General features: G+C 35.9%; 1 protein-coding gene across 2 annotated transcripts in view; it reads left to right on the top strand.

Annotated features, from left to right (window-relative positions):
- The first annotated feature begins 214 nt into the window (after window positions 1-214).
- Window positions 215-20,607, top strand: part of lsp1a (lymphocyte specific protein 1 a) — a 57,013-nt gene continuing 36,620 nt past the window's right edge. Inside the window, exons 1-2 of one of the 2 annotated variants that reach the window (XM_056451561.1) lie at window positions 215-418; window positions 17,088-17,234. In XM_056451561.1, the coding sequence (XP_056307536.1) occupies window positions 360-418; window positions 17,088-17,234 (206 nt within the window). In that variant the 5' untranslated portion in view covers window positions 215-359. The remainder of the gene's footprint in view (window positions 419-17,087; window positions 17,235-20,607) is intronic. The other variant, XM_056451560.1, reaches the window with a different exon arrangement.

The raw sequence follows: 20,607 nt of genomic DNA, 5'->3' as shown, positions 1-20,607 counted from the left end.
CGGGGGTCTTGTGGGGCTCTGGATTCATAGCATGGGGTGAGGGGTATCAGTTTACATTTTCCCTTGGGACGGCCACATGACCCTGGAAAAGAGGGAAAAGGAGGGAGAAAAGATGTTAGGTTATGCTCTGAGCTCTTTCAATGAGAACCACATGCAGCAAAGAAAAAAAACACACTCACACACACACCCAGAGGGAGGAGAGGAGGAGGAGGAGGAGACAGTGTGTGTGTGAGAGCAGCCTGAGTGCCGCGTGGATCTCTCCTCAAAAGCTCAGCAGCACAGGAAAGAGCGGGAGTGTTTCTGAAACAGATTCACTGGATACAAAACTTGCCAGAATTCACCTCGGAGAAGAAAGAACAATGTCAAGTGCTATCATGAGACGAAGCTCAAGCAAGCAAGGTTTGCAGAATCTTCTGAGGTAAGGGCTTTGTGTTTCAGACTTTCGCATCGAATCCTTTAAGGTTTACTGCTGGGATCTCAGGTGTGCCCATCATTGGCACAATTGTTCTTGAGCAAGTGTTAATGTCAGTTTTGTGGGTGATATTGCAACATAGGTTGTTCCTTTATCAAATGAGCGATTAATGTTGATATTTCAGGTGCTATATGGGATTACAGCATATTTTTCAAAGAGATGTTGTGTTCTTTAAGAACCTATAAGCCTTTGTTACAGTATGGGAAGACAATATCTATTTGTGTATTGAATATACACTTAAAAAGTCAGAAATTACTAATTATTATGGTCAAATCAAACCTTTGTTTGCTAAAAATAAACTACAATAATGGTTATTCAATAATTGAAGATCACGTTTTGGTGGTCATATTTTAAATATACATATGAAGGAAATTTTATAGATTAGGTATTTTACTGATAATCATTTTTTAGGTTTTTATTACATATTTATGCATATTTATTTCCCTAATTAATCAAATTGATCTATGTCTGTAATTTTTAATAATATCTTTGTCTAGTTTATTTGTTCAGCTTATTTTATTGGCATGAGTACTGCCTAAATTAAACAGATGTTTCTTAATTAATGTGTGCAGAAATATGTAAATGTTTTATACTGTTGAATATACAGTTGAAGTCAGAATTATTAACCCCCCTGAATTATTAGCCCCCCCTGTTAAATTTTTTCCCCTGTTTCTGTTTAACCGAGAGAAGATTTCTTCAACACATTTGTAAACATAATAGTTTTAATAACTCATCTCTAATAACTGATTTATTTTCTCTTTGCCATGATGACAGTAAATAATATTTGACTAGATATTTTTCAAGACACTTCTATACAGCTTAAAGTGACATTTAAAGGCTTAACTAGGTTAATTAGGTTAGGGTAATTAGGCAAGTTACAGTATAACGATGGTTTGTTCTGTAGACTATAGAAAAAATATAGCTTAAAGGGGATAATAATATTGACCTTAAAATGTTTTTTAAAAAATTAAAAACTGCTTTTATTATAGCCAAAATAAAACAAATAAGACTTTCTCCGGAAGAAAAACATACTGACATACTGTGAAAATGTCCTTGCTCTGTTAAACATCATTTGGGAAATATTTAAAAGAGAAAAAAAAAATCAAAGGGGGTCTAATAATTCTGACTTCAACTGTATATAATTATCTTTTTATACAATAACATTCTAATAACATTGTGTTTGTTTGGTTTCAATAATAAATTGGCAAATAAACAAGTCAAGAACACTACAAAAATACCTTTCTTAGAGTTCATGTCTTGTTTTTAGTCCAAATATCAAAAAATTCTAAAACCAAGATGCATTTTCTAAGTGTTTTGAAGTGTTTTTCCTTAAAACAAGCAAAATAATCTGACAATGAGATAAGAAAAACATTCAAATTTCAATTGCGAAAACAAGATTAATTTTCTTTTTTTCTTTTTTTTCCCTTTAAAAAAAAAGAGATTATTTTGCCTAATTTATTGTCCAATTATTATGCTTGTTTTAAAGAATAATACAATAAATTTTTAACATTACTTCTGTAAACAGCTTGTGTATTTTCTATTTTCTTCTTGATTTAAGACTTTAGATATTTATACTAGAAACAAGACACAAACTCTGAATAAGAAAATCTTTTTTTTGCCATGAAGTAAATAAAACATACTTAAATGCTTAAGCACATTTATTACAACGCACCAGTTTGTCATACCTTCATAGCCTGTTGTCTGATAGAGAAATGCGTGATGTGTAGTTTACTATGACTTTAATAAGCTGGAATGTTGTCAGGGCTCCAGATGAGGGTTTATTGTTTCTTCCAGAGGTGCTGAGGGTTTGTGGATGGATGAGAAGGGAGGGAGGGTTGAGTCCACTGTAATTAAAGATGTGACCTGCTGACCTTCATTGGCATTGATATGAACAGTTATCTTCAAATCAACTGTAATTAAAACTGTTTACTGTAAACGGCCAGACTGCCATTTCACAATGTACCAATTTAAATAATATAAACCTTATTTCTACCTGTCTGTTTTTTCAACAAACGTGAATGCGTGGATTCATTTTGTTTTTCTAAAAGATTTTAACTCCCTATTATGTAACACTCTTTGTTTACAGCGTTACAAAACCCATTTCAAATAGCGTGTGATAAGTAGCAGATAACTTTTTGTCTATTAACTAGTAAAGTATGCCACATTATTGAGTTTCTTCTTCAAAAAAGTACCGTAAACAGATTATTTTTTCAAGTAACTAGTAATGCAGTATATTTTCTCTTATACACTGTAAAAAATTTATGTCTATTGAAGTTTTCCATATTTTGTGATTCATGTTTTTTTTTCTTCACTTATTTATGCTTTTAAATTGCATTATGGGATCTTAATCTTTCTTCCAGCAACTTTTAACCTTGAAAAGTTTAAAAAAGTGTCTTTTATGAACATTTTTAAAAGTTTGAAGTGATATATTGTCTGGGTTGGTGTTGTATATTACACTGCAAAAATCTGGTAAAGCTGCCAGTACATGATCTGCTATTTTACAAACTTAGTTCTCTACTGTATATGTTATTTCTTCAATAATATCTTGTCTCAGACTACTAAAATGTCAATAAAAGTCACTTTAATAAACTGCGGAGTTGAACTTTCAACATCAAAAGTCGACAGAGCAGTGATCAACATCCCATAATGCAATTCACAACCATAAATAAACGGAAAATACAGAATATAGAATCTAGATTATTTTTTTTTTAACTGTAGGAACATGTCTGACATACATTCATTTTCTTTTCGGCTTAGTCCCTTTATTAATCACAGCCAACTTATCCAGCATTTGTTTTATGCAGCAGATTCTCCAGGGCTGAAAAGGAGTCCCACTCTCTGAACAAGAGTGTTATATGTTACTTTTAAAAGTGCCTTTCTCCAACACCGAAAACATGCATGGCTTTCTTCTGAGAAGTAAATGATAAATGAATAATAATTTTAATTCACACAAATATACAAAGCATATTAGATGCATATTAAAATAGTATGTTTCAAAAATGACAAGATTAATTCAACATCATTTAGCATTATAGCGTATGTAAGTGAGAAGTTATTTATTACAATTTTATTTTTACGTTTTGCTGCAAAATTTAAATTTATTGATATTAAGCAGTCTACTAATACTCAAATGGACCATCAAAATAAAGTGTTACCATTTAATGAGGTAAAATCATAGTATTATTAGTTAGGTATGTACCTTAAAATATCAAATGTCATCAAATGATTCTAAAATCATTGTAAAAATGTATAATATTTTCAAATTTTTTGCTCAAAAAAGAATAACTCCTTAACAGGACGCTGTTCATCTTAATGTATGAAAATAAAAGTACAAATGTAGTACGGTTGTGTTGTTGTGATGCTTGAAAGCCCTTTTTTTGTCTATTACTCATTTATATAGTGCCAAATATGACACACAATATAAAAGACATGAACTCTCAGGATGTGTATAGTATTCGGTTCTTAAAAGCAATGATTTAAGGTGGATCAGCTCTTCTTTGTCAAACACAAACAGGTTGGATCATTGTCTGACAGGATTTACTTCCCCTAAGCTTTTCAAAGCTGCCAAAAACAGCCTATTCTCACACTCAGCAAGGTGCTTTCTCCATTAACGGCTTACATTCTCCAAAAGCCGATGTGTGGTTTTCTGAAACACGTTTCGGAAATGTCAGTTACAGCACTGTGTTTTGTTTACACTTGTCTCAATGTTTTAGAAACCATTATAATCTTTACCATTCACACAATATGTCAAACTGACAGCCGTTCCACCTAAAATCATTACACCTAACTGTTTTAGAGTTGGTAGGATGCATACTTTCTAAAGATTCATTTATATTGTTTTTAACTACCACAAAACATTTTTTCTCATTGTGGGGAAAGCCATGACCCCCTAATCCATGGACTTTGCACGAGCTGCTCTTCTATTTACGATAGTCTGATAAGGGCTGCTGGAATGCAGGGGTTTAGACATTTGACTGAAAGGGGGAATAAACTTTACCGGCTCTGTTTTTTGAAGGTTTCAGGCAGGAGTAGAATAAACACAGAGAGCACTGTGTTACGTTTAGTTAAGCATTAGGGTCTTGTGGACACCCCAGGGGTGTGGGGTAAGATGTGCCACCAACGTTACCCTTTAGGCAATGAGAAATAAGAGAGATTTAAATTTAAGGTTAATATGTGATGAGAAAACAACTTATTAACCCCAACCAAGAATAACAACTTATTAATACACAGTCATCTTACAACACAAATCCAGCCATTCTGTTGCCTATTGTTATGACATTTTTTTATGGTTCCATTATTACACAAATTGTTCTTTATAATGCTATTCATTCATTCATTTTCTTTTCAGCTTAGTCCTTTTATTAATGAGGGTTCGCCACAGCGGAATGAACCAACAACTTATCCAGCATATGTTTTTACACAGTGGATGCTCTTCCAGCTGCAACCTGGGAAACACCCATACACTCGCGAGCATGGTGACTTGCATGCAAACTTCACACAGAAAGGCCCAGCCAGGGCTCGAACCAGTGCCCTTCTTGCTGTGAGGCGATCATGTTACCCACTACTATACCGTGATGCCCTATTATGCTATTCAGATTTTCCAAAATAATTTATAAAAATTTATAAATCTTTAAAAATACCCGATGTAAATAGTTATGCATTGAAAGCAAATTGTCATGTAATTAAAAAAATTATAATTTATCACAAATTGTTTATTAGGGTAGCACGGTGGTTCAGTGGTTAGCACTGTGGCCTCACAGAAAGAAGGTCTCTGGTTCAAGTCCCAGCTGGGCCGGATGGCATTTCTGAGTGGAGTTTGCATGTTCTCCCCATGTTGGCATGGGTTTTCTCCTGGTGCTCCAGTTTCCCCCACAATCCAAAAACATGCACTACAGGTGAATTGAATAAACTAAATTGGCCGTAGTGTATAAGTGTGTGTGTGAATGTGAGAGTGTGTGAGTGTTTCCCAGTACTGGGTTGTAGCTGGAAGGGCATCCACTGCTTGAAACATATGCTGGAATAGTTGGTGGTTCAGTCCGCTGTGATAAATAAGGGACTAAGCAGGAGGAAAATGAATAATTGAATGAATGAATAATTGTTAGTAGTTTAGCAGGTCATCTGCATATATGGAATATATATTTAGACACTGGTTATTTTTTGACATTGATCATTGACATTTCACCAATGTGCAACAAGTTCTTAACATAAAGGGAACCATTAAAATACATGACAATATACTACAAAAGGAAACTTTTTTATTGACTGATTTCATGTACATATAACAATACCGACAACATCTCCACTCAGTCCATGAAAATGACAAAAAACGTGAAACTATGCATGTTGCGTTTCACAAAAATTAGCATTTTTAATTGTTTATAAAGCAGTTTGAAATCTGCTTTCAAAAGTGTGCTTTTAGACCCTTAAATTTGTGAACGAATGGCCAAAATGCATAAAAAAATCTCATTCTGTAGTAGTAGTTGTGCGTTAAAGGGATAGCTCATCCCGAAATAAACTAATATGAAGAGTTTAGATGCAAACACCTCTAAATGCCGTCTGAAATTTTCCTCTAAAATGTGCATTTTTATCAAGCTTCTGCGTGTATGTTCAGTAACATCACTTTTATGGCAAAGAATAAGTCCTCTTCCTGGTCTTTAAAGTAAAATATTTCAACACAAATAAAGGTGGATGAGAATAATGGTAATTTTCTATTCAAGATTCAGACGGCACTTAGAGGTTTTTGCATCTGAACTCTTCATATATACTTACTATTTTTGTGTGTTGAATGCGAAAGAAGATATTCTGAAGAATATTGGAAATAGTCACCATTGACATCCATAGTATAGGAAAAACATCTTTTGTATTCAACAGAAAAAAGAAACTCAATTATGTGACAAGTTAAGACTGAGTCCATAATGACAGGATTTACATTTTGGGTGAACTAATGAATTTATTGTACTAATAGAGCCTAGTAATTTGACAAAATCTTACCCCACTGTCCAGAATAAAAAAAACATTAGATTTTCTGGTAACACTTTCTTTTATAACCCGCAAAGTACAGCGTAAGTACACAATTGACATGTCAAGGACACAATTGACACGTGAAAAAACGTGTACTTTCCTGTACATATAATATAACTATAAAGAATGTATGCGTAGGTATAATGGAAGAAACTGTAATGCAACCAGACATGCAACACACAAAGTACCACGTAAGTATATTAAATTTACGGTGTACTTTTCTATGAATTGCAATGGAACAAACCATAATGTTTGGGTAACAAGAAAGGTAACAATAAGATATTCAACGCAAAGTGCCAGGTAGGAATATCGAATTTACGATGTACTTTTCTTTAAGTATCGTATACATATTGAGAATGATGCAAGGGTGGTGACAACCTAATGCAACCTGCGAACACCTCCATAAGTACATTAATAATAGTACCCTCAGTGCTTAGGTTTTATTTGGGATGTTTAATGTTTAAGGTTTACAGCCTGTGAAATTATGAAACCGTATTGTATAATGTACAGTATGTATTTAAAATCTGCAATTCAATATAAAAATATATTTCCATAGACTACTTACCTTATGAATGTTTACTCGTCGATCTCACCACTGCTATGTCTCAACATCACTATCAACAAATAGGCTAACTTTGCATGATATAGGCCTACCGTCAGGGCTCAATGCAGATTAAAACAGGCTAGCATCTTTACTGCTGTTTGCAGAGAGAGGGGATCCAACTGTTGCACTTCAGTGAAGGTATAGCTGATGTCTTTAGAGAAAAATGTAGTGTGTAATTTGGCCTTCAATCAATTAAAACTGCTGCTGTAGTTTCAGTTCTTACTGTTCAAATATACACTTGTGCGTTGAAGTCCTGCTTCTTCCCTCCTTGTTCCCTGTAGTTAAAGAAAGTGTGCTAAAAATTAAATAACATCTCCTTTCAAATGACATAATTACAGATGTCATAATTCATAACTGCGCATTTTCCACATCTTTGATCAGTGCTTTGAAATGACTTCAGTCATTCAGGGATCACTGGGAAAACATGTGTGAGGTTTGCGCTGATGCGACCACACACTGACAGCAGGAAGATACTAACATGCCTGGGAAAATATCTCTTTAAATCTGTGCTGATGACATCATCTGACTCACAGAGTCAATAAAGCTCACAGCTGCCCATACACCCCTCAGTGCAGATAGAAAATGAGAGAGGAGGAAATTACAGCATCCATCATTCAGATCCCAAACAGCAGGGTTAGTTTCCCTGTAAACAAACAAAGCAGGGATTTGCTTCCTTGTAAATGAGAACAAAAGGGATCATTTAGATGGCTTCAATTAAGAACAACGAGTTGTTCTTTTTTTAATAATGAGGATCAGAAAACGGTAAAGTTGAGAACAATGTGGTACAGTACAGCAGGAACTTCTTGCTCTTGACGTTTTAGGTGAGGTGGAAAAACTGAAGACGTTTAAATGGACATTAGTGTGTTTGTCAATGAAGCTGGCTTCAGCTAGTATGATTCTTTGTTGTTTTACATACTGGAAGTTTAAATCACATCACATTTCTCTTGATGTCTTTCCATGATTCAGCAAATTTATTAGATAGGATACATTTCAGTAAATTGTACTTACTCCCAGGGCCGTTTATATCGAAGTTAATATTTAGCTGCACCATTTTGGTGTTTCGTAAACATCTAATTGTTATGAGGTGGGTTGTTAGCCCAACACTCCACCCCCAACCTGGAGGACTAGGACATACCAGCCAGATCTCACGAGAAAACGTAAGTATTTTACGTTTTGTCAGGTTAGTGGCTAATTCGTATGAAATTGTACGATTTCAAAAAGGAGGCGTGGCACCTAACCCCACACCTAAACCCAACCGTCATTGGGGGATGAGAAAATTGTACTAAATCGAACGAATTAGATCATACGAATTCATACGAATTAGCCACTAAATCAAAAAGTTACGAATTGCCGTGAGATTGTGTTGGACATACACACATACACTACAGACAATCTCAATTCACCTATGGTGCATGTCTTGGATTTGTGACGGAAAGCACTCAGAGGAAACCCACACCAACACAAGGAGAACATGCAAACTCCACACAGAAATGCTAACTGACCATTTGGGGCTCAAACCAGCGACCTTCTTGCTGTGACCCGACATGGCTACCCACTGCGCCACCGTGCTGCCCCAGAAAATTGTAACATACTTTATAATTTAGTGATCCATTTTATGTTTTTTCAGTGTTCTTGTCTGTGATGTAACATGTGATAAAGAGGAAAGAGACATACACGCTAAAAATATTTAGGCCTAACAAATAAGATTTGTGTGCTGTGATTGCATATAAGATTTCCATTCATTTGGATGCATACGTTTAAAATAATTGAACAAAAAAACTTTATGTGATTGATATTTGTTAGTTAAACACAAATGAAACAAATAGGAACAAGATTTATGCAATAGTATCAATAAATCCAATGTGTTTAAATGCTTCTTATTAATTTACCTATTGTGCGGAATATGGAGATGTCTACATTTTGCCCCCTACTATAAACTGTAGAATTTGACTGATTGGATCTGGCTTTTTCTACATCTAGATATATTTATAACACATTCATTTCTTTAAATTGATTAAATCTAATAGAATTCAATTTAAACAGGTTTAGATTGATTCTAATGAATCTACATTTAAAAACAAACTCACAAATTAAATAAAAATAATATGGAGATAAAATTTTATCGTGATTCATTTTTTTGAGTGTATCATGCTCAGTTTATGAAGGACACATCATGCACAATCCCATCTAACAGGAAACATTCTAACATTCCTTAAAAGTTGTGTAAATGTTAGCACATAACATTATCAAATTATGTTCTGTATGTTCTTGTAACGTTGATAAAACCTTATTGACAATGTTTTTTTTATTGGAATTAGTTTTTAAAACATTCTTAAATTATTATAATGTGAATTGAATGTTCTGATAATGTTTCTAAACAAAATTTTGAGAATATTAATATAAAAATATAACATTAGAGTCAAATGTTATTAAGAAGTTTTGAATAATGTTATTATAACCAATTTTTGTTTTTTAATTTTTAAACATTCTAAGAACTTTTTTTTTTTAAATATAACTTAACTGTATAACTTAATGGGAACATTAATAATAAGCAACGTTTTTACAAACTAAAATGTTAGCTGGGATAGCCCCTCACTCTATGAAAGTCGAACAAGGCCATAAATTAAATGTAAAATTTGATTGTGTCAACATGTAATTTAGGTCAATGTTTCAACAAGTCCAGGAGCTCATACAATCACTGTGTTTAAGATTATATTTACATAAGCAACATACTTATACATTGGGATATCGTGTACATATACAAACTATGAAAGATAACATAATTATTGACATAAATATGTAAGTATATGCCTTTCAAAAGAAGCACCACCTCAGCAAGGTCAGACTTCATAAACTACATGTCTAGGGCACAGTAAATAAAGAAACGCTGTCCCTTTTGCACAGGCAAACCATATGTGTTGGCATGATTACCTTTCACACACTTTGTTCACAGACACTTACCTTTGTTTTCATGACATTTCTGTAACTCACGCACAAAGAAACATTTATTAATTTATTAATTTTCCTTTCCAGCATATGTTTTACGCAGTGGATGCCCTTCCAGCTGCAACCTAGTACTGGGAACCACCCATACACATTCATTCCCATACACAGACACATCACACACTATGGCCAATTTAGTTTATTCAACTCACCTACTTGTCTTTGGACTGTGGGGGAATCACCCAGAGGAAATCCGCTCAAACATCCACCTGACCCAGCCGGGACTTGAAGCAGCGACCGTCTTGCTGTGAGGCGACAGTGCTAACCACTGAGCCACTGTGCCACCTAGTATCTAATTATTAAACTGAAATACCTGTTCAGCATTTAGCCTCATTACTCTCTTTTATTAAATTCACATTGCCACAAATAATCAACTGCGACTAAATAGTGAACAAATTCAAGTTGCTTTGTTGCTTATGTAAACACAGGCCTTAAAGATATAGTTCACCTAAAATCAAAACACCGTCCGTCATTTACTCACCCTCATGCTGTTCCAAACCTGTATTACAGTCTTTTTTCTGTGCAGCATGAAATAGTCCTTCAGTCAATACACAAAACACAAAAAATACAATAATAACACTACAGAATGTGCATCTTTTGTGTCCTGCAGAAGAATGAAACCCATACACTCATATTTTCATATAAATATCGACCGCCTGAAGACAATCCATCTTTTTTGATCAGTTTCACTTTAATAATCAAAATGATAATTCACCCCAAAATGAAAATTCTTTCTTCTGTTGAACACAAAATGAAGTTTTTTATAAACTAATTTCGAGACCATCGAGACAATCATTAGCCAATTCATGATTCACCAATCAGACGATTCCTAAAGCCATGCTCACACTGTGAGATTTCAGCAAGGATTTTGTCATCTGAGACAAATTTGGGAACTCCTAAAAGATTCCTGAAATCCTAGGCTAAAATCTGTGATCTTTGATCTTTATTTTGACATTTTCACAGACAGCTCTGGCAGTGTCAGAAGATTTCAGACACTTTCCTGCAGTGTGATAACAGTTGCGATGAGCGACAATCCAAGAGCCAATAGGCGCTCCGAATTTGATGATGCAATCTATGCGACAAATCAAATGACCGTGTGGAAACGTCAAAACAGTTTTTTTCTTCCTGGTTTAATTATTGAGACACGCCGTGTGTAAAATTGCCGCTACAGATTGTTTATGTTTGCTGTGAGGAATCATTTCAGAATGTGGGATAGTGAAAGTGTCATGGTTGAATGATTTCAAACTCCAGGAGCGTTTTCTTTTGTGTTTTGCACATCTTCGTTGTCGTTCAATCTGACTTTATGACAGCTGAGATCTTACAGTGTGACATGGGAACCATGTTCGTGCAGTCTGATATGCTAAAATCATTCAGGATTATAAAAAATCTCGCAGTGTGAGCTGGCCTTAAGTCACTATAAATACCCTAAGTTCCATATCACAGCCATCTTCATTTTGAAGAATCCCCCCATCCGCCCCTACTCCTCCTCCTTTTCTAGATGGGTGGCACGGTGGCCCAGTGGTTAGCACTGTTGCTTCACAGCAAAAACGTCACTGCTTCTAGTCCTTACCAAGCCAGCCAATGTTTCTGTGCGGAGTTTACACGTTCTCGATGTGCTTACGTGGGTTTCCCCCAGGTACCCCAGTTTCCTCCCACCGTCCAAAAACATGCAACTTAAGTTAATTGACTAATCCAAATCGGCACCATAGACATGCTCCCAGTAAGTAGTTATCTCTTAAGAGAAATCATTATCTGTTCATTAGCTACTACAGCAGGGGAGTTCTCGAGATCTACCTGAGCTCAAACTCCCCTCTCGCCTTGCAAACGGGAGGAAGCCCCGGGCTCAAGGATCTTATGAGCTCAGGGCTCTCTCCTGGGACAGCATGCCAAACACACTTTACAATCAATCATCAGCTAAGTGTGAACTCTTGAAATAAAAAAAAATTGAAAAAATGCTGATGTCCAGCATAGATTGACTTCCACAATAGTTATTTGTATAAGTCAATGGGTGACTATAACCAAAATTCTTCCAAATATCTTCATTTGTGTTCAAGAGAAGAAAGAAACACGAAAAGGTTTAAATATCACATGATGGCGAATAAATGATGAAGTCATTTTCGGTTTTGGGTGAATTATCCCATTAAGGTTAAGAGCTAGAAAGGGAAACATGGGCCAAAGGTCAACTTCCATGTGACCCATTTGTGACTGACCCATGTAGGTCAGACTGTGCTCTGCAAGTCCAGACTTGGCTGAGGTAATTTAGGACAAGCAACAATAGCGAAAAAACATTTCCCAATCCGTCAAACCCTCCAAATCCTTTCTGCCCCAGGGCACCAGTCTGTGAAAGTTTAGTCAACACATTGTCAGGGGAGGTGATACATGCTGAACATAAGCCAGACATTTTTCTCTCCGCCTCTCACTTTATTATTCCCATTTAATTCAGAAATGGGTCTGAGAACCATTTTGTCAGTCTGCGTTTGAAAATGCGATCACCACAGAAAATCTGTTTTCACTTCCAGAATTCTTGGAAGACGGTATTTCCAACATGAGGGGAAAAAAGAAAAGCAGGCTACACAATCAGAATGATAGTGGTAAATAAATCAGATCTTGAATGACATCATTGGCAGGACTGACATCATCCGAGTGGCTCCTGCCAAAAAAATGAAGTAACCCTGACTGAGTGATTAACAGCCTATAATAATCAGTCACGGGAACTGTGTGTGACACATCAGATTCTGCCATGAGCTGTTCATGAAACTATAGCTGGTCTGGTCTTTATACTGTAATTGGGTTATGAATACAAACCTGTTTGTTCTTTAAAACCCTGGTGTTTCTGCATCTTGAGAACCACAGATAACTCCTGCCAAGATGTAATTCAAAACATCTTGATGAGATGATACCGCTGTTCAATAACACTAGTTCTATTAGTTAAAGTTACTTTATGTACATGAACTAACAATGAACAGTACATTTATTATAGTCTTTATTCATTCTTGTTAACTATGCATCAACTAATGTTATTACATGGTTGTCTGGAATACTCAATTCTGATTGGTCAGCCATAACATTCGCAGGGTCAACCGGGAACTTTAAATCAGCTTGACCTTCAATGAATAAGTTAACATGTACACACAGTACTTACGTCCACACTCATAAGTATCTGCTTGTCTGTCACGTCACTGTTTTTGACAGTTTGGCTCAGTCATGTGAATAAATAATATGAGAATGGGAATTATTTTCATAATGTTTTCATTTGTAACCTTTAAAACTTGTAGTGCAGCGTTTTAGTGTAAACATAACCTTAATTAGGTCAGGTAGAATCTATGGGTTCTATCATACAACCGGCGCATTAAGGCACAAGAAATGTTTGGCGCGATTTGTTGCTATTTTCAGACCTGCGAGGCTGTAATTTCCACGTTTTGCACCACATTGTTTAAATAGCAAATAAATTTCCAGTCTTAAATATAAAAACATAAAATATTTTTTAATCTTTAAGTCCTTTGGAACTGTGAGGGTGAGTAAATGATAATTTTAGGGTGAACTAATAAAGTAAGATTTGATTTGAAAGTTGATGTGATAGCAGAACCTCACTGAAGAACTCTTATTGGATTTGGTTCTTGAGTTCCTCTCTCATTCCTTGGCAATTAAAAGAAAGTTATTGGTGTCTCACTAAATGTTTGTTATATCAAAACATGGTTTCTGGGTTATCTAAAGCACACTACATAAACCATTTATTAAACACTTTCAAACAGAACTTGAGGAACTTATAAGATGTAATTAATGGCATCAGTCTGAAACTAAATTTTGGTTTTGATTGAAGCCTACTTTAAAGGGGTCCTATAATGTTATTTCATGAAGTCTTGATTTTGATTTGGAGTATACTAGAACATGCTTTCACGAATGATGCTTTGAAAAAACATTATTACAATACATTTCTTCCCAGCCTGGCACAAACGGATGGACTAGTTCCGGGTTTAATGAAGACATGCCTTCTGAAAAACTAAAGCATGTGTAGACAGCAATGATAATCATTTTACACATAATCTGATGATCTGTGTTATTCACATTATAAACACACTGTTTAGGTAACTAAACATTTACTTTATTCTTTTCCCAGTTAATCAGCCACTAGCTTTCATGTGTTTTGGGAAAAGTTGATGAATTCATCGTTGGATTTGCTCTTCAGTGTTTGGACTCTCAGTAGTGATTATTAAACCACACTGAACTGAGCTAAACTGAACTGAACTTAAACACTACAAACTGATCTACACTGTTCCAACTTACTATGACCTTTTATGTGAAGCTGCTTTGACACAATCTACATTGTATAAGCGCTATACAAATAAAGGTGAATTGAATTGAATTGAATTGAACTGTGATCTCTCCAGTGCAGCACAGGCTATCATGGTGGCATCCATCAGCTGTCATAGATAAAACTACTGTTATCATTATTAAGATGATGAAACAACAAAATACATGTTCTTGCACACATCTGAGAATTGGAATATCTGATATTTCACAATATAATCAATTTGAGCTGAGAATATTGGACAAGGGGTTGCGCAAAATGTTTGCACACACAGATATAGCAGGACGTATCAGATTGGTAGAATGTTATTGTCATTTTGACCCTCTCAACCCCACATCCATTTAAATTCCCATAGGCAGACTTACTGTATGCCGTTTTCTGACATCATTAGGCCCGGAAAACATCTCTTGGTAGTCCAAATGAACCATTAATTGTAGTTTTTGAAAAGAGAATAAAAAAAAAACTCAAAAAAGAGATCACTTTTTGATTTTGTAGATCTTTTCTATTCCTAAACATTCACACACTACATCCTGACTAACACTGGAAAAGTGAAAAAACATAATAGGACCCCTTTAAGGCAATATTCATCTGTCAATATGGTTTTATGGCTAGTCGTAAAGCCATTGCAGCAGCCTGTGACCTCAGCTGTAACCTGGCCTGAAATTCTTCCGAGGGTCATTGGTGACCTGTGTTCACCCTTAATTGTTCACCCAAATAGTATTTACTCAACCTCATGTCCTTCCAGACATGTGATGCTCTTTCCTCTACAGAACACAAAAGAAGATTTTCTTTGGGGAATACCAGCACTGAACCATTGATCTCCATTGTATAGGGGTCAAAGGTGAAAAGGTGTTTACAAGCATTAAAGCAAATTCTAAAACAGCCTAAATTTGATTTATTTTTATATCTGACTACCTGACTAAATAATGACTTCCAAAAAAAACCCTTATGAATCTCATCAGATGTATAGAACAAGAATAATTTGATGACATTAAGGGCAAGATGTGTATGGTGCGATTTGTTGCTATTTTCAGATCAGCACACATATTGCATCATGTTGTTTAAATAGCTAATTCATTTGCGGAACTTTGTGGACTCATAGGTGTGCTAGTCTATAAAGGAGGTGTGTTAAGGCGCATTGTTGGCACGTTGTTATTTTGAGAAACTGAAATAGACTGCACCATTGACCATTGTACTAAAAGTTGGCTTCAAGTCCAGCGCAGAATGCATTAGGTATGTGCCTATGCAGGTCCAAATGCTTACTCAATGCCTAATACACATAGGATGTATAGCAATACACAAATATCTTTGCAAATGAAAAATTAAAGGAATAATTAAGGATTAATTATTATTTTCTACATAAATATAAAAACCTTTTTCATCTCGGGGGGCTTTTTTCAGTTTATTCATGATAATTTGCATTTGTATAATGTTATTATTAGCCCTATTATGTGCATATTTACATTTGTTTTAATAAAAATAAATTTTGATTTGTCCATCTGTCAGGTTTAGGAGACCTATGCATTACCATATGGCATAAGAATAAGATGTATGTTTGAATATAACTCAGTTTTTTGACCACACTTCATTATTATTGTTCATTTATTTGTTTGCTGGAAATTAGAACTGAATTTAGAAATAGTTTTGAAACAAATCTTTGTGTTTAACAAATGAAATGAAATATATAGGCTAATGGATGTCTTCGGTGGAGTGAGTACAACACCATTTCCTTTTCCATGAAAGTAAAGGAGTAAAGAGTAAAAGTAAAGTAAAGAGAAAGTAAAGAGGCTGAATGGAGGAGGCTCGTTCTTTATCCTCGTGCTGTAGAGGGTCTGTCTAACTGTTTTCTCGCTAGTGAAGCCTTTAGTTTTTCCACCTACACAGTCCACCATAGCAAATGGGCCATGGCATGACGCAACTGACTCTTACAGGTAATAGAAGATGACACTCTGATTGATTTAATGCAGGTCATGCTCAAAACACACCCATAACTCATCAAGTGAATAAGCACAACCCTGTTAGACCATGCATCAGGGCGCAAACAGTATTTTTCCATCCTTAAAAGAGCAAAAGTGGATTTGGACATGCTCTTAATGTTTTTGCACCATGTGCTTTAGACTTTGCGCCTAGATCGTTAAAATAGAGCCTTTAATGACTAATTTGTCTGGCACACATTTTCCCAGCGCACACTGAAACAATTGATTCATTGGATTTACTAATAATTTAAAGGTAAGTGGGTGCAAATGATTTATATGGGCTGAATTTAAATCATATAATTATAAATGTAAATTCTAAATATAATTATAATTATGTAAATATAAATTGTTTGCAACCACTTACATTAAAAAAAATTGTAATTCCAATTCCATTGTAATTCCACTAATTTCAGTGTAGGATAAAGAGTGTATTTGTGTGTTTACAGGCTAGATAAACACAGAATGTGAAGGGTCATAACTCTCTATCACTCGAAAACTTGCAATGTCGAATGCCAGAGCAGATGTTAAGCCGGCTCCAAATCTCAAGCATTGGACTAAACAAACCCTTGCAAGAGATTTCTTTAAGAGATCCATGCATCATAGTCAACATCACTCTTCTAGGGTTATTCATCATTTCATATGGGTCAAGAAAGACAAATGGTTGTCTTGTGGTGTAACACTGGTCTTGTTCTCTTCCTGCAGAGTAACGGCTCAACGAAGTATGGAAGATGCTGAGGAGATTGAGAGAGAAAGGCGCCGTCGTGCCCGGGAGGCTTTCCGAAATCAGCACAGCCTGTCTGGATCTGCTGGATCCCCTCAGGACAGCGCAAACCCACCTGAGGCCAGCCTGTAAGTGTGGACGTCATTCTGTTCGATGCACTTCATCTGGTATTTGTTAGGCTTGTTTTGTAGCCTGGCAGATTTCCATTTGAATATAGCTTGCAGTATAGGCTTGCAGTATGTCTGGTTCTCATTGAGGGTTATTCTGCCCAAGAGCTGTCCAGTTAGGCAGAAGGAGATTGTCTGACTGACACGTATGGCAAATGACTGCTGTTTGCTTCATTTTTGGGTCAAATAATGTATAACTGAGAGAAGATTTTTAAACAGAACAAACTAATTTCTTTGGTCTTTGGCATGATGACATGACATGATGTTTGACTTGTTATTTTGAAAGATACTAGTATTTAGCTTAAAGTGCAATTCAAAGGCTTAATTGGGTTGACTAGACAAGGAAACACTCCATTTCTCTGGATTTGAACATTCTTTAAAATATTTCGGATTATGTAAGTGCATATGTCAGCAAATATATAACCCTTATTATATATTATTATTTTTTTAATTAAAAAATCGTACATATTGTTCCTTTCTTGATAGACCTAAAAAATAACCGTCGCCTTACAGCAAGAATTGCTGGTTCGAGTCTCGGCTGGGCATTTGTACGCGGAGTTTGCATGTTCTCCACATGTTCGCGTGGGTGCTCCAGTCCAAAGACATGCACTATAGGTGAATTGAATAAACTAAACTGTCCATAGTGTATGAATGTGTGTGTGTGTGTGTGAATGAGTGTATGGGTGTTTCCCAGTACTGGGTTGTTGCTGGAAGGGCATCCGCAGTGTGAAACATATGTCGAAATAGTTGGCGGATCATTCTGCTGTGGTGACCCCTGATAGATAAGGGACTATGTCGAAGGAAAAATTAATAAATTGGATTTGTAATATATATTTTTAATTAATTCAGATATAAAGGGGGAAAGGCCTGCATGGTGGCTCAGTGGTTTGCAGTGCCGTCTCACAGCAAGAAGGTTGCTGATTCGAGTCCCAGTTGGGCTTGTGTGGAGCTTGCATGTTCCCCCCTTCTTGTCGTGGGTTTCCTGCGTGTGCTCCGGTTTCCCTCAAAGTCCAAAGACATGCGCTATAGGTGAATTGGATGAACTAAATGGCTATAGACCATTTCAATGTGCTCATGTCATTAGCCAATGAACATTTCCTGCTTGTTATCAAACTATTTCATAACTTTAAAAAGAGGCAATTTAATCATAATTTACTGTTAAAACAGCTATCATTACATTATTTCTTAATATGTGGCTCTTTTTGGATTCTTTAGTGCTTTAGAAATTAAAAATGTAAAACAGGAAATACATTGGGACTATTGTTTTTGTTTACATCCCTCAAAAGGGTCTATAGTGTGTGTACAGTATGTGAGAGTGTATGGATGTTTCCCAGTACTGGGTTGCGGCTGGATCTGCTGCATAAAACATATGCTGGAATAGTTGGCGGTTCATTCCGCTGTGGCGACCCCTAATAAATAATTCTCTAAGCCGAAGGACAATGAATGAATGATAAAGGGAGAAAACAGCACCATTGATTTATAAGTTGGGGCTTTAGAAAAGTTTAGTTTAGTTTTCTTTTTTTGTCAACCAAACACACATGTGCATAGGTACAGTGGCACGGCTGTTCTCTCATCATGACCTAATCTCTGAAGAATTTAAAGCAGGCACGCTTATGGAACAGCATTTATGTCATATACCACACAATACGTCTTTGCTTTTACTCTGAGAAACTTTTTACATGTGTGAAGATAAACACAGCTGTTTGAGTCAACCTGTTTAACCAAAAATAGGCTGTCTAGAGCCCCTTTGTAATTATCTTTGATCAGAGAAGATTTAGAGGCTCACTCTTGGCTTAGAGACGCATGAATCATTTTCCAGACTTTTTAGGTCAGTTTAACATGGAAAGAGGTTTTTCGGTAATGCCAGAGCAAGAGTTTTAAAACTAGTCTTAAACTCTTTTCCGCTGAATTATATTGACCGATTGTTGATGTCCAGTCGTTACGCTTTGCTGAAAATCTGCTTTAATAATCTTAAGGAATGTGCTTTGCATTCCTTTCCGGCAGCTCCTGGGCAGATGAAATAGATTTTAACTCAAGGCTTTGCAATGAATAGAAAATAGGGAGATGTGTCTGTAAAAAAGCATTTCCTTTTATCTCTATTTTAAGCTATTCATTCAATCCAGGTGTGTGTGTTCAAACCTTTTGTGACCCTTTGAATAATCCCTTACACAAATTTACCCTGGTAACCATACCATGAATGGGTCAGATACTGGACACTCTTATCTAAAGTAAACAAAAATACATTAAAACAAGCAGTGCATACATACAATGACCTTATATCAAGCATAAGTAAACAAAATGGGATCACACGTTGTTTCAATGTACAATTCAAGCTATAAACAAACCCTTAACTTAGCCTATTAGCTCAATAAATTACTTATTAGCTGCTTATTAATATTCAATTCAACTCATCTTTATTTGTATAGCGCTTTTACAATGTAGATTGTGTCAAAGCAGCTTCACATAGAAGATTATAGTGAATTGAAACAGTGTCAGTTCAGTTTTCAGAGTTTAAGTTCAGTTCAGTGTGGTTTAATATTCACTGCTGAGAGTCCAAACACTGAAGAGTAATCCATCGATGAGCAGCTCTACAAGTCCCGAACTATGCAAGCCAGTGGCAATAGTGGCGAGGAAAAAATATGTGAAAGTGAAGGATAATAACCTCGAGAGAAACCAGGCTCAGTTGGGCACGACCATTTCTCCTATGGCCAAACGTCTTGTGCAGAGCTGCAGTTTAGGAGGCTGGAGAACACTGGACCTCAGCAAAGACTCTTTTGTCCCTGGAGTCTCACAGGAATCAGACTCATGCTCTCTACTCCTCCATGACCACCACAGTAGCTGTTCGGAATACGGCCTGGTCCGAGATTGTGGAAACCTTGGGGTCATCTCTTCACAGGTCTTGGATCGCATCAGTGGCGCTGCATAGTCTCTGGGGACCTCGGGATGAGTATCCCCAGGTGTAAATAGAGCATAAAGAGAATAATTAGCATATCTTCTGTTCATAGAGTATATAAATGAGATGCGTGGAGCACATTTATGCATCATTCTGCTATGTGATGAATTGAGTGTATGCTTTTCTAAAAAGATAGGTCTTTAATCTAGTTTTGAACTGAGAGAGTTTGCCTCGGACATTATCAGGAAGGCTATTTCAGAGTTTAGGAGCCATAAATTAGAAAGCCCGACCTCCTTTACTCGACTTTGCTTATAATATGAAGTAAGGTAGTAGTTAGGTTTTGGTATTGGGCAGGATTAGAGATGTAGAGTTAGATCATACTTTATAAGTGCTAGAAGAGTTAATATCGTAATAAGGCAAGACTTTAAGTAACATTTCTCA

Source organism: Danio aesculapii, chromosome 25 (genome assembly GCF_903798145.1).
Source record: "Danio aesculapii chromosome 25, fDanAes4.1, whole genome shotgun sequence".
Lineage (NCBI taxonomy): Eukaryota > Metazoa > Chordata > Actinopteri > Cypriniformes > Danionidae > Danio > Danio aesculapii.
Note: the sequence above shows the minus strand (reverse complement) of the source record. Positions and strands in the feature narration are given on the sequence as shown.